Source organism: Mycetomoellerius zeteki, unplaced genomic scaffold, assembly GCF_001594055.1.
Source record: "Mycetomoellerius zeteki isolate Tzet28-1 unplaced genomic scaffold, Tzet1.0 scaffold252, whole genome shotgun sequence".
NCBI classification, from domain to species: domain Eukaryota; kingdom Metazoa; phylum Arthropoda; class Insecta; order Hymenoptera; family Formicidae; genus Mycetomoellerius; species Mycetomoellerius zeteki.
The window spans coordinates 603,721-619,447 of record NW_017257230.1 but is presented as its reverse complement, the minus strand read 5'-3'; the positions used below and the strand labels follow the sequence as shown (position 1 = coordinate 619,447).

Genomic DNA, 15,727 nt, shown 5'->3' with positions numbered 1-15,727 from the left:
CTGCGGTTCGCGAATGGTGCCGGTGGTGATGAGCGCGAATGCGTGGAGACGATCGACGCCTCGACGTTCGCGCGAGAGGTAAAAACACGAGAAAAAGAAATAAGGAGAGAAAGAGAGAGAAAAAGAAAGAATTAGGGGGTTGAGAAAGAGGGAGAATCCGAGGAGAAGCCTCGGATATCACAATATGGGTACGTGTTATTTGCTGCTACCAACGTTTCTTTTTTTTCCTATCTGCTTTCAGTTCCTGCTTACTATTCTACATTTTTTTTCACTTTCCATGTCGTTTATTTTTTTTTTCGCTTTTTTTTTATGGGACAGACGAGTCCCAGCAGTCGCTCGAGGTACGTATGCAATTCCGAAGATGGACACGGACGGGCGAAGAAAGTTCCCAAAGGAGGCGCGAGAAAATATCACGTGTAAAAAAATATACATATGCGGTTTCGTGGACCGAATAGCGACAAGAGTGATATAACTGTAACAATGTGTTGCCGAATAACAAATAACAAAATTCTGAAATATTCTGTGGTCAGTTTATAAATGTATGAATTTCAAATTCAATGTTACTTGATTCGACGGGAATCGAATATATGTGCGTGCGACCGCATTTAAAAACGATCGTTACTGTTACATTGTAAATACATTGCAATTGCATTGTAACACTCAAATAAGAGGATTAATTGATCAACAGGATGTTCACTGAAATCTTGTGGAAAAATTCCCTGAGAATTTCCGGATTTTCCAGATATTTTTATTCAAAATTCCAGGTAAGATTAGAAAATTTTTTTAATGCAACTTTGAGATAAATTAGTGTGCAAGCAACGCAAATTAACTACGTATTAAAAATTAGTAGAAAATTCTACGAGACTATATCTATCATTTTCTACAATTGCCGCGAAATCTATACGATAAGAAAAACTCATTATAATATATAGTATCACTACTTTTTTCTATTGAATATTGTCTTCTATTTTTATCCTGAATTTTTAAATAAAAACTCGCAATACTTATTGCTAATTGATTGTCAACATTTTTTATCATCAAGAAAAGTGTTTGCAAAAAAACTATATTTTCAAAAAAACATAGAAATTAAATTTAAAGATTAATGGGTCAATTCTAAGCAGAATCGTAAAACTCGTAACGTGTTCTCGTAAAACTTGTATATATAAGAACTTATGACTAGTATTCTAATTTTATGCGTATGGATCGTAAGACGTACGATTATTCGTAAATACTTAGTTTCTTATAAATTTTATGGGTAGTAAGAAGTTGTCTGTAAAAATATTGTATAAAGGTATAAGCACTTAAAAATTCTTACAAGTCTTACAGGAATATGTTACGAGCCTTACGATTCTGCTTAGAATTTAGGCATAAATTAAAAAAATTTTTTTGAGTACCGATAAAATTCCATGAAACTCCCTGATTTGTAAGGGTAAAAGAGAAATCTCTCGAAAATTGCAGTTGTTGCAATTGTTTTCCAAGTTTTCCAGATAGTAAACATCATAGATTAATTACATTTTTTTACACGGAATTCAAATTCTAGACATAGAATCAAATGGAGGAGATTTGTTTTCCGTTCCTTTAACGCCGTTCCTACGTGTCGCGCAACCACGGCTCCGTAGAGGGTGTAAACATCTTCGCGAAGCGAGATTACAAATCGCCTCACAGCGAGGAACTTCCCTCTGCCCGTAACCGTAACCGAGTGACGATGCTGTTCGGCTGCAGTTTATTCGACGATGCAAATGTGACGGAGTGACGTACGTGCTCATGCTCGCGTGACTGCGTGAAGAGTGCTGTGCCGTGCCGTGCTGTGCACGCGCGTCGTGCTTGCGGCTTGAAGCGCGAGCGGAGTCGCTCGTTTTCGGAACTAGAGAGATCTCAAAGATTACAAAATCTAATATTCCGCAGGAAAAGCTCGAGACGTCGGCGATGCTCGAAAGTAGGGCGAAAGAAACCAAGAAGGCGAAAAGGAGTGAAAATGGATGAAAAAAAAGTCGCACATTTTTCGCTCAGAAGAGAGAATTACGGCAAATTTGTTCTCTTTGGTATTACGGAGAATTTAATCGGCAAAAAATAGAAGATCGACGATTGAAATCTTCAGACGAATCAAGTGCAATTTCACATTTAAATCTACCGAAATAATTAATGCTGAAATTCATCAGACGAAAATCGAAGGATGATTAATATTTTGCTAATTTCTTAAATTAGATTAATTAGAATTGAGGTACGAGCAAGCAAACGAAATATGTTAAAACCGATATATAAACGCAGAGGCTTTACGAGGAGATCCGTTCCTCCAACGCGGAATTAAGAGCGACGTAATCGGGAATATCAAATCAGGCAATCTCTAAGGCCATGTGATGGAAATTTTACTGACGCTATAAACACTCGATCTATATATATCTACATATGTAGATTCAGACTGGAGAGGCATGTGTTGTGACACGTTGTAAAAAAACAGACTGAATCCCACGCGGAAGAAAACTACGGTTACGTCATGCTACGTACATAAGAGATCTAAATGGTGACAACCCAAGTCAAGAAGCATGCGGTTATCAGCGTCCGAGGGACGTGAGTGTTCGATGTACTTTTGCTATCATGCAAAAACATGCATATACCATGCGGGACGCAGGATGCAACGGGAAGGTTCAAGAGGGTATCAGGGAACAGATTGGATGGACCATCTCTTTCTTTTTTTTCTTCTTTTAATTTGTTTCTGCTTCCTGCTACGTTCGGATTCAATCAACGGATAACGGGATCGGTCGGATGGCTGAGTAGGGATGGGGGTGGATGGATGGTCATACGGGGTTACTTTGGTCGATGGTCGGCGGCGGTCGGAGGACCTCGCTGAAGCTTACCCTCTTCCCTTGCTTTCCCCGAGTACCCTTCTCGCCGGGTAGGCCGGGCGGTCCTGTCGGGCCCAGTTCTCCCTTCTCGCCCGGAGACCCTGCGTGCCGTGGATAAGATGAGACATGGTGCCCGCACACCACGCTGGCTCGTCCGCACGCACGCACGCGAACGAGCAGCGCGGAATTTCCATTTTTCGAAGATTCTCTTCGAGTGATCGAACGCCAAGCCGCGTTTGACGACGGATCGCGTGATCGAGCTTTACGGAAGTAGATATGAACCGAAAGAACGCGGCTTGCGGCGATTTTGAAATAAAACAAATTGCGCGAAGAAATTTTGCGACAGGTAACGCGATCGGTTGAAATATTACAATGTAAACCCGAATGTAACATGATCAATTAAGATTGAACGACTACACGTAAAAAATGATTTTGCTAAAGTATCTAAAAATTCAGCTATATAAGATACAAATCTGAAGATAATTTTGTCGGTCCATCAAAATAATTATGTAGAATGCTTAAGCGTGAATGACAATGTTAGAAAAAGTTTTAACATTCTATTAATTAGTTTGAACTCCCTACATAATTATTTCGATAGTTGAAACAAAATTTTATCGAGAAAAAAATTTATTAAATCTTAATATATAATTTTTTAATATAGTATTATAACTGAAGATTTACAATAAATAAATATTTATTTAATAACAAATTGAGATAGTTACATCAAATTAATAATTCTTGTACAAGTAAAGATAAATATACATTGAATTAACATTAATCGAACAAATATTTATTAAAGTTTAGTACATTTTTTTAATGTAGCTAAATTTTTTAATACTTCAGTAAAATCATTCTTTCTGTGTAAGAATTGAAAATTGCGGTCTGTCAAGCGTCGTACAGATTAAAGATGAACGCACATAGAAGTAGAAGTAAGCAGCAAGCAGTAAGTAATAAGCATTAAGACGTATGAAGTAGTAATTAACATTGCCAGTATATCTATACATATGAAAGATGGCGGTCTTACGTTTTATTGCTTACTGCTTACTGCTTACTTCTACTTTTATGTGCATTCATCTTAACACTTCATTTGCAGTGACGTGCTTGATCGTTACTTTTTTATCGACTGTCTTTTGATTTATCTACAGTTCTCAGATAGAACTGACAGCAATATATTCTCGCAACGAAAACGATCAATGTTGTTCTGTCACACGGCAAAAGAACTTCTATATCTGCATAATAGGATTTTCTTTCATTTGCTCGCCAGTAATAGAATGACATTTGTGATAACTTCTGTTACACTGATAAAAATTAGAGAATATTTTGTCTCTATAAAATTTATATCAAATCGATATAAAGTTAAATAAATTTAATTTTATATTATATTTTCTTTTATATTTTATAAGAAAACTTCTTTGAGAAATGAATTTGAAATTTGTTTATCTTCCTTTAGTGATTAATATCGCTAAACAGATCAACTGTTAACTTGCGCGTGTTACTTGTTTTAACGCTCGAGCTACCTTTTCTAGATGTTATTTATATTATAAGTCACGAAATAGCAACTGTGTGTGTGTGTGCAAAAATTTCCACGTGCACAAAACGAAATTCGAGGGTCGCACGAGCGAATCGCACCGTACAGAGTAAATACACCGCGTGGCGCGCACCGTTGATTCTAAAATACGACTTCGTACAATATCGACAGTAGCGAGTTTCTGCGACTCCGCTGCTTGTTGCAGTTCGTGCCATGAAATTGCGAGACGGATTTGTATGTGGCTAAATTAATTCTGTCAGGCGCGCATGTATAATGCTCGGAAACGTTGTTACCCATCCTTGGTTCTCTGCTGTCATCGTACAACGGTATAAAGACGGATTAGCGTTCGCGTAATTTCATTTCTGTCAAATGCATTGGACTCGTAGTTGTTAGCCATGCTTTTCATGACGTTGTCTTCGACACGATCATATCGGAGTTATCTTATCAACGCTACATTATTTTCTTGCATAGACGAAGATAAATTGACGTAAAGCTTTCATCTAAAATTCAGGAGGTTTTTACAAAAAAGAGGACTTTAATCCGGTCTTTCTGCTAAATCCCCCTTTTGAGATCTTTACCTTCAGTTCATTCTTGATTGGAATAAAAGATTTTATCTCGAAATATGATCTAAGTACTTTTTATTATAAAGGAGATTAATTCCATTCGAATCGAATAAAGTTATTTTGAGGACTGTATGTTTGCAATTTCATAAATAAATTGCATAAATTTTCAATGATTGGTTTTCCAATCGTCTCTTTAAACTAGTTACAGGTTTCCTAACGAGCGCTTAAAACTGTTTCGGTGTTTCCTATTTTCCTGACGGTTCTCACTCAATTATAATCACGGTGTTTCTCTCGCGGATCAATCATGTCGCGAGGCAGATAACTGATACTTGCGACGCTTTTGCCAATATCCGACATATCACGGTCAACACGGCGCGCTGTAAACGGTCGTTTACGAGTAGCGAGATCGGATTCTGAATACGTCCGCGATCGTAAATCATTTTCTCGCCGTCGCGCGGTATGGCAGGGTGAGCGTACGAACGTTGACGAACGACCGAGTCGTGAGATATTGGCGCGAGAGGTGGGTCGGAATTTTTTAAGTCGACAGTCGCGCTCGTCTTTACGTGACGAGATATTCCCCAGCTTCCGCTTGCCGAGCGGTGCCGTACCTCAGGACTGCGCATTTATTACCCTCTGCACTATTCACGAGAAGCGTGTCTCTTATCTTGTAATTTTAAACAGCTGAATCTTTTACACAGAGTATCTTAGAATTGTCGTGACAGCTCCCAGAGGCTACAGATTTCTCGGTTGCACTTAGAAGCGATTTTTTTCTCGGCGAATATTCATGAAAATTCTACGTCGGTCGCATCTTTATAACGTTAGCGCTATTAAACATCTCAGTTCAACGAAATTTGGATTATATATTATGAAGTTAATTCAATTTTCTACGAAGTTAAGACTTACTTATGAATTTTTTAAAACCTCTTGTCACATTCTGTTTACTTTAAAATTATATAATCCTGGGTTTGAAGTAACGTTGCGTACTGTAATACTTTAACGTGTTTAAGTAACGATGACATCTTATTATTTTTCTTTTATTACGAACATTTTTCTAATGTTTCTTATAATTGTCTTTTTTTTGTAAGATTATTTTCATCCAAGTAAAGGAAAAGGTGATTATGTGGCTTCTGCTTCCAACATGAGTCCTACTTAAAGTTCTATTATAATTAACACCATTTCTTGCAAAAGATTTTTAACTTGTTCTTAGAATGGGTATCGAAATGTGAAACATTACTGTCATGATTGGCGAGACCTTTTTGTCGACAGGATCAACGCAAAAGTATTGCTAGGAGGACGTATTAATGAAAAGAAATTTCGGAATTTGATAATGTCTGAATACGTTTAGAATTTTCTATGAGATTAAATTATTTGGATTTCATGGGAAGTTTTAAAAGACCTGAAGAAACTAGATTCCATAGAAGAGGTCCCACTTTACCATCACAGATACTCACATCATAACGTCTCGTTCATTTAAACAATTTCTCCCATTTTGTCAACTACCTCAATTATTTCAAGTATATTTTTATTAAACTCAGATCAATAAAGTATCTGCGATACGATTGACTTGAATATAATTAAAAAATACAAAAATTACACAGAAAAACAAAATGGAGGCCCACATTATCGCCTTTTCCTCTACGAATTTCGCGAGATATCATCATGTACATAAATGTGTGCGCAGTTTTTTGGATGGTGCTCCTCGAGGACGCTCAACTCCCGAAGGGTTAACGTCCGATCCGCACGGGACGAGTGGCGGTAGAAAAAAAAAGGAGGCTCGCGCGAATGGCAAAGAAAGATTTGCTCACGGCCGCATATATTACTACGCCGGCGAGACACAGCACGTATATACGCCCACCGTGCGCGATCGCTTCTCTTCTTGAGGAACCTGCACGGTCATCCAAGTCAAGATTTCCTCGTCAAACATTTCCGCCTTTTCTTTGCCCGAGGTCACACCGGCGCGCGGAGATAATCGATTCGCGAAGATAATCGGATGAATACCATATCGCGTTCCGATTCCGAATTGTCGCGCGTGACCGACTTAATTCTCTCGTGGATCACGATACTAATGATTTTTCAATCGCGCACTGCCCGTCAAAAGAATCCACGAGGGAATTATAAAGTGGAAGATTACAGCATTAAATAATATTGTTAAAATAAAGATGTGGAAAATATCAATTTTAATAAACGATGTGAAAAATATTAATTTAATAAAACGTATTAAATGAAATGTAAAATACTGTCGAGGAAATGAAAAATAAACGACGCAAAGAAGAAAAATAACGTCTAGCTCCGTGTATTCCGTGATTTCCTGATATAATTAGAAAAGCTACGATATCAGATTCAAATGAAATGCTAACGAAATAAATAATTTGCATAGAAGATTCGTAGAGAGTTACCGTGACGTGTTCTCGTATTCCTCACGGGAATGCAATTGACGTGTAATGTTTAATCATTTATTTCATATGCAGATTATCTCGTTTGTATGCTTACCAGGTGGTCCTGGTGGACCAGGTGGGCCTTCAAATACTCCACTTGGAAACTGCTCACCCTTTAAGGTCGTCGTGAAGCCCCGATCGCCCTTATCACCCCTGTCACCCTGTCGAAAATAAACTTTCGATGATTTTTCGATAATTATTCCATATTCACGCAACTCCTCTCTCATATTTCTCGCTTCGTTACAATAATTATTTTCTGAAAATTAAATTATCACGTTTCTTTTTCCACTGCAATTCTGTCCAACGCATACGACAGGTTAATTAAAAGAACACTTTCCTAAATGGATAGCGTTTGATGATCCTTTATCGTGGCAGTATCAAGCGTCAGTAATTAATATGCAGGAACGTGCTTTCGAATGTAATTAATTATAGTTGGATTAAATTAACAATGCGCCGGACGTAATTAATACTCCATTGTTCTGTAATCGCTCTGTTGTACTCCATTAATAATTATCAGTTACGTAACCTCTTGAATGGCAATATTAAGAGCGTAATATCTACGTTGCGCTTTTTTTCAACGACAGGCAGCGAGTTTACTAGTTTTTAAGTGTAAAAAACATTTTAAATAATACAAAAAATAGTGCATATTCTTCGCGCTAAATATGTAGATTGAATGGTTTATCGCTCGCTATTAAACGAAATTGAGACGCCGTTGAAATTTGAGAGAAATTCAAAATCCCATGAGATTAGCCGGATTTGTTTCAAACCACGTACTTGAAAGCACGCGGCCCGTAATCATTACATAATTCCACGGTATAACGTGGTTACCTGCGGTGATACATCCGTAATATTAAATCACTCTCTGTGGAATTTTGAATCCGCGGTATCAGATGTTTGATATTTCGAAATACGCAAGCCCGTGATTATGCGTGAAATCGTGCTTTATAATATCAATCGGATAAATAAAGTTAAGTTTAATTCCAGTTAAACGCCAGTATTATCAATTCAGCTATCGACGAATCGGAAATGGAGATAATTTATACAACGATATGATGTAACATATTTTTATACAATAAATTTTATGAAAATAAAATTTATTTATATTATCTTGTGAATGTGTAGCATGTTCACGCGAGAATCCAAATTTTGCAACATTTTTGCTTTTTTGCTTTTTATCTTTATTTCTTTAATGTCAGAATAATTACAAATCCCTTTTAATGCATTTTTAATTAATATTAATGAGAATTAATTCATCATTTGAGAGATAATTTTAGTTTTTTAATTATCTTTCCCCAGCTCAACTTGGTGTATAATTAAAACAACTTTTTGATATGTTTAGAAATTATCTATATATTACACGCAAAAAAGCGCAAATGAGATTTATAAATTCCAATAAAACTTTTTAAAAATTCTCTACACAGAATATTTTTATAACATTCTAATATATTTTTAAAAGATAATATTGGAAAAGAATCTTTTAAATAGGTCACTTATTCCCCTCCACTCTTTTTAATGTTAGTGCATTCTTTGCTAAGAGAAAGAATGCTATTTTCACTTCTTTCATGATGGGAAGCATCTGTCACGTCATGAAAAAAAGGACCGAGAAAAGCTCTTTAAATTTACGGAAATAGGTGACACTTGATATCTCGATGTCCCAAAGACGAGGATAGTCGACGTGTAACCAGAGATAAAACGTGGATTAAATCTGTCTGACTTACCTTGGGACCTGCAAGTCCTGACGTGCCCGTCGGGCCGATGGGCCCAATCGGCCCGGGCGGGCCCTTCTCCCCTGGTGCGCCAACCTCGCCCGGAATCCCCTGTCTGCCCTCATGTCCAGGAAGACCCTCGGCTCCTGGCGGACCGGGTGGTCCCGGCGGCCCGGGTTCACCCGGTTCTCCCTGTTACGTCCCAAGAGCGTTACGTCGTTACGGCTTTTCTCTCCGGCGAGAGCCCTCGACACAAGAGTGTCTCTCGGTACTCGTCGGTTTGTGCCACGGACTGACGGGGGATCGACAAGGGGAAAAGAGAGAAGAAGGGAGGTCAAAGAAGAAGGAGAGTCGTATGTGTGGCATACGATCTCTCGGGTTAGGATGGCGAAACAGTAAAAAGAAGTAGATAGGAAAGCGAGAGAACGACAGATAGACAGAGCAAGAGAGAGAGAGAGAGGCACAGACGAAGTTAGTAAAGAGTGGAGAGAGAGAGAGAGAGAGAGAGAGAGAGAGAGAGAGAGAGAAGAGAGGGAGGTATGTGGACTGGCGGATGGACGCAGGAAAAAGGAGAACTCGCGAGAGAACAGTGCATGGAAACGAGAAAGATCTCGGCGCGCGCGCGCGCGGGGGTACGGGGTTGCTCTTCGCGCGGATTTATGGTTTCACGATGCGGCGAGTAACTACAGCGAATTACGAAATGGACCTTTTATCGTGTTACAGTATTACTCCATGGTCCTGCTTCGACGGCGCGAAAGGGCGAGTGAAAAGTTTTCATTTAGTGCGAGAGAATTTTTCATTATCTCTCTCTTGTAAAAAGATGCCCAAAGATGCTGGAGGTGTAATCGGATGTCGCGGAGAAATACCTCCCTAGTGGTCTTTAGATCGTTTTTTTTTCTTCCATAGATACTTTTACGCGATCGTTTTCGACGTAATGTAGAAAAGTTTCCGATGTAACAGAGAAGCCGTTAAAAGACAGTGTCCATTGTCCGGAGCTAAAATCGTGGTACGATAAGTTCGAAGGCAATTTTGAAATATCTTTAAGCGAACAAGTTTTATCTTTCTTTCTGCAGTTATTGGCACTTATTCGAAGTAAAGTAATTCAATGAAACAGAAAAAACTAGAGCTGGTGAGGTGAGAGAGAGATAAGTTTTGATTATACTTTTAAGTAGTTTTAACTAATGGGATTTTTGTGAAAAACGTTTAATTAATTCTTGTTTCATCATTATCGGAGAGAAAGTCAACAAGCGAATATCTTTGTTAATTTTTTTTGCAGAATTAAATATCCCGATAATAAAATTATAGATATTTTTAAATTCCTATCGATATAAAATTCCATTAAAATTATCGAAAGATCAGAATTTTATTTTTAATAATTAATACTTGTGCGGCGCGTGTATGACGATACGAAAAATATCGCTGTCAGTATACGTGTCATATGCGGAATACTACGCGTGCTCTCTCGGGTCAAATATTAATTAGACCCTTCATCAAACGCATTCGGGAACGATGAATGCCGCGGTTCGTCGAAGGCCCAGCTATTGAAACAGCATTTTCCAGCGGCGATGAGACAGCCCGCGTATACGAGTGAGCAATTAATTTCTGTCACGACCGGAGAGACACATCAGCGGGGTCCGAGCAACCTCACCCGAGCAACCTCACCCGAGCAACCACCCCCGTAGCAAATGCGCGCGGAGAACACGTGTTTATATGCGTTCGCGAGAGACAACGCGGGAAAGACGATATGTGCGCGATAACGCGCCGCGACTCGACCACATTGAGCGCATACACATGCATGCAATCGCGAACCTGGATGATGGCCGAGACAAATAACGATGGATCGTCGTTCGGCGCGTACAGGCGGGACACCACATACACGCACAATATGCCCAGGCAGACAGAAATGTACGAGCAACGCAACGTTTAGAGAAGTCTACGACACGCGGCATGCATGCGCCAGACGTATTGTACACGCACGTACACATATCCCGAGGGCGCAGGTGCCCCGCGGATGAAAACTCAACCCGGAATAGCCCGTCGAGGCGCGTTTTCGGAGATATACGCGGCCGTCGCGAGCATTTTGCGTGAGGGCAACATGTTTCATGGTTGACAAAAAAGAGAGAAGGGATAGAATAATTTTTCAGCGCAGCCTATTTTTTAATTTCTCTCCCGCGTACGCCGGAACCGATAGAGGCCTGAGGCACCGAGAGCCGTAATTAAACAATAGATCTGAATATTCATACAAGAATATTCATACGAGAAGACAAATATGAGAGTTCTATCATATTTAAAGATGATTAAATCTCTTCATGTTGTTATAGAAAAATTAAAAAATTAAATGTCGCTATTTTACTTTAAAGTGACACAATTAAGAAAAATGTGATTTTTTTTATTAGGTACTATGAAGTTATTACTATGAATGAGTTAAGAAGGTTTCAGAATTATAATTTATAATTATATAAATTTATAATATATAATTGTAAATATATTGATAATATATAGAAAATATATATATAATAATGGACTCCTTAAGAGGAAAGAAATTAAATTTGAAGGGGCTAATTAGGAGTCAGCGCAGTCAGGTAAGAAGTGCGCAAATTTATATTCAAAAAAATATTTAGTAGACTCTTAATTAGCTCCTTTTCAAATTTAATTTCTTTGATAATATATAATTGATATAATATATAATTGGATTCAGAGATCGTCCAGATTCTAAATCGCCGTCATATTTTGTACCACTTTCAAATAGAATATAGAAAAATGTGTAATTTTTCACCTTGTTAAAAAAAATATATGTAATACATTCATACAAATAAATATTACCAACTAATTTAATTTTATAAAAAATAGTTAAAGTCCTTACAACTCAAAAAGGATTTTAAAAAATCATCAAAAAAAATGATTTTTAAGCGTTGTGAAACAAAAATGACAAAAATAACATATGATCATATTAAAAATATATTCTTTTTGCCGATATTATTCGATTAATTAATAATTTTTTGTCAAATTGGATAATACTTTTCCACTCTTCTGGGAAACTTAATTTTTTGAATTGTGTCACTTTTGAAGTAAAGGAACGATGTGAAACTATATGGCATACTATTTATTTTTTTTAGAAAAATTTAGTTAAATAAATAAAATCCTTTTGCTTGATTCAAATATAATAAATATCAAGTTTATACGATGGAGACTTCGATACAACTAATTGAACTCAACTTAGACTATTTCGTTTTGCTCTGCTTCTACGGAATCTTCTGCGAAAAAGAGTGGAAGCATGAAAAACGACCAACTTCTCGCATCCCATGAATACTTACAATTAGACGTAATGGGGTTCTTTAACAGAATAGTTAACTGTGGTTAGCGTTACATTATTGAATTCTCGAACGTAGTTCTAGTTGTAGCGTCGCTAGAGAAAGGAAATTTAGCTCATTATGGCTAACCATCCCTACCAATATTTCGCGGTCGCGCTATTGTCATTTATTATTTGCATTACCTTTATGCTTTATCACTGCCATTGTGTCAAGCGATCTCATCTATCTCCATGTAAATATATTACAACGCGCTCGTACCTTCAAAAGCATCTCTATCGATACTCGCAATCGCGTCCGCATCGCAACTGTATTGAAATAGGTCACTCGCGTTTCTCTTTTAGTAGCAGATACGCTTCCTGAAGCAGCATTCTCGAAATAAGATTTATTCTCTCAAATAGACTTTCGGTGCAACTGCCTCTGATTTTCTTTTTCTTTGATGTCACCCCTTTTAATAACGAACAATCCATCCGATCTATCACGATAATCGTCTAACGAGTATACATCGTGTATTCGAGTTTCGGTTGACCAACGCCCGCCGGAGAATCAGCAATTACTTATTCATTCCCGACAGCTACATCAATACACCATCATCGTGCGATATCATGCGACTGCGATACGATCACAGGCAAGTCTACGGATACCACCTACGCGCTATAAATCGCCCGCGCATTCATCCAGCGGGTGGATGCACACCCGTAGGTGGGTAGCACACACACATCGCACTACGCCATAGAGAGAATAGGATAGACTGCAGATGTTACAAAGTAGTATCATGCAACGCACGCACGCACGCGCCCCAATGTGTACGGGTGCGTGTGCGATTTTCGCATCGGCATGCGGGACGGGTGCGGCGGGGTCGTGCATTTTTTACTCGCGCCTTATGTGCGCCAGCGTAACGCTGCCACGTTTGCGTTTTTTTGCTCCCCTCTTCCTTTTTTTTTTCCCTCGCGCACGTTTCCCGTCGGGATTTTTTCGCGGCTACGCGACCACGTAATCCGCGCTTCTCGCGTAAAATTCCCTCTCGCGGAGGCGTTCGTGAATTTCGGATGCTTTTTTTTCCCTCGCGTATGTTTTTCCTTCAGTATTGACACCTTGCCTGCACGTGTTGTGTCGAATGCAAAATCAAACTCAATCATAAAGGTTTATTCGAAAAATATTACTGATAATGATTGTGAATATTTTAGTACAAAACTAAAAAGTCATTATCAATACTTTATTTCATCAGACTTCTGTTATATTCAAGTTTTACTTTTTATTTTATATGTATATAAAGTTGCAATAAAGAGAAATCATTTGATTATATAACACATTTATATTATAACAGACATCATGGATAAACTTTAAGCGAAAGATTGTCTTTGTTGCAAAATCATCATGAAGATTTATTTGACAAATGTACATTACTGATAAAAAAATTTTGAATATTCTATCAGGTACAAAACTCAAAAATTTTGTTATTGTTAATACTTTATTTTATAAAAATCCTGTCATATTTTCAAGTTCTATTTATTATTTTATATGTATATAGTATTGCAACAAAAATATGTGATTTAATTAATGCAAAGTTTTATCAAGACAAAATGTAAGCGAAAAATTGCAAAATTCAGATCTGAATGTCTTTCATCGTAAAATTCAAGTTGAAAATTCTTTTGTCGAATATCTGAAAATTCTTCGACTGTAAATTTGACTTTGAAAATTTCTACGTTGTGAAACCGTAATTCTAAAAATCTTCCGCCTTCGGAATTTGATAAAGCGATACATCTCAAGCGACGGGACGATATCCCCTTTGAGACCCAAACGGCGCTCGTGGAAGCCGTCGTCGTGCCGAGTCAAAGCACTAGCGCGGAGCGGATGTACGAAACGTGCGGGGGGAGGGGAACCGGTTCCATCTCTTACTCTGAAAGAGTATAGGATATCGCACTGTTGGCACTCCACTACCGACCGCGTCTCCGATCTTTCGAGGAATACGAATTCGACGCCGACAAGCAACCACAGCAGCAGCCGAAGCTGAGCCGAGAGGCTGTGTCTGCCTTTCGCGAGAGGATTTGCATTTCGCCCGAGAGATGCAGGAATATCGCGAGGCAAGGCAGTGGCTTTCCTTCGTGGATCTTTGAGCGGTCTTTCCTTTCGCGTATCGAGACAATCGATTATCGAGAATGGTATACGAGACACGCAGTAACTTGTACACGACCCCCAATAGAGAGAGTAGAGTAGAGAGAGAAAGAGAGAGGAAGATGGGGCGTAAGAACGGAGGTATCGAACCGTAAAATAAAAGGGTACGTTGTAAGGGATCCAGCGAACCTCGCGCATGTCGATATGGCGCGAACACAGCGGGATGATTCGACTCGATCCTTGTGCGATCTTCCGAGTTACAACTACTCGAAACTTCCTTCCGCCGTGTTCGCGCCTCGTTCGTTCCCTCGGACAAACGGTGCTCAGCGTGAAGCCGCGTCGACCGCGACAAAATTCCACTACGTGATTAAAGGACAGATATATACAGCACGCTCGGTATCGGTTATCCGACCGATAAATAAACCCTCCCGACAACTTCCGGTTGTCGCGACAGCGAACGAGGACGAGAACGAGAACTAAGTTTGCAATCTCGGAGAAAAGGGGAATTAAATCGCCCCGGGATTCCTCCGAGGTGAGCAAACTTTTGTAACTTCTTTGCAGCGCGACAGCTCGTTTCAGCAGGGCATTTTCTACTTTCACCAGCGAATTTAGAATGATCTGGTGGTGTTTAAGCGTCCTCGAGAAAGTATGAATAAACAAAAGATAAGTTCTAAAAATATTCAAGTTAATCTGCAATATCTCTTTCCTTTTTTATATTTTTTCCCCTTCCTTTTGAATATGAGGGCAGTTTAATAAATCAGTGACTTTTTTAACTGTTTTGTTTTTAACAAAATAGTTAAAAAAATTTCGATTTATTTTTCAATATCTTTTAAAAAGTTACTGACTTATCGAACTACGTATATCAAGGCAACTTAAAAAATTTAATGCCTTAAAAATAATGGATGCAGAACGATATTTACGGAAATATTGAGTAACAATGAATAATTAATACATAAATTTATAAAATGTTTTAAAATAAAACGTCTTCTGAAAATAGATCACCGAAGAGTTCTGTTGCAAAATTCGACTCGAGCACCATTCGTCGAGGGATCGATAAAAGGGAAGGAAAATAAGGGGGCTTCCCGAAAAGCAGGCGCACTTACTTTCAGTGGTATGATGTTCTGCGCTGAGATATTAACCCCTTTCTCCTGAAGATCCTAAAAGTAGGTCAACACTACGGGTAAAAAACCAAATCGCTACAAGACAAGAACAGGAGGAGGGGGGGGGGG

At 38.6% G+C, this 15,727-nt stretch overlaps 1 protein-coding gene across 16 annotated transcripts in view; it reads right to left on the bottom strand.

The window, feature by feature from the left end:
• LOC108723922 (collagen alpha chain CG42342) overlaps window positions 1-15,727 on the bottom strand; it is a 171,717-nt gene that overhangs the window by 25,477 nt on the left and 130,513 nt on the right. For 12 of the 16 annotated variants that reach the window (XM_018449968.1, XM_018449962.1, XM_018449963.1 and 9 more), the window contains 3 exons: window positions 9,088-9,267; window positions 7,425-7,530; window positions 2,856-2,944 (listed from right to left, as the gene is read on the bottom strand). In XM_018449968.1, coding sequence (XP_018305470.1) covers window positions 2,856-2,944; window positions 7,425-7,530; window positions 9,088-9,267 — 375 coding nt within the window. Of the gene's footprint in view, window positions 1-2,855; window positions 2,945-7,424; window positions 7,531-9,087; window positions 9,268-15,601; window positions 15,656-15,727 lie in introns of all 16 variants that reach the window. The other 4 variants (XM_018449965.1, XM_018449970.1, XM_018449973.1 and 1 more) reach the window with 2 other exon arrangements.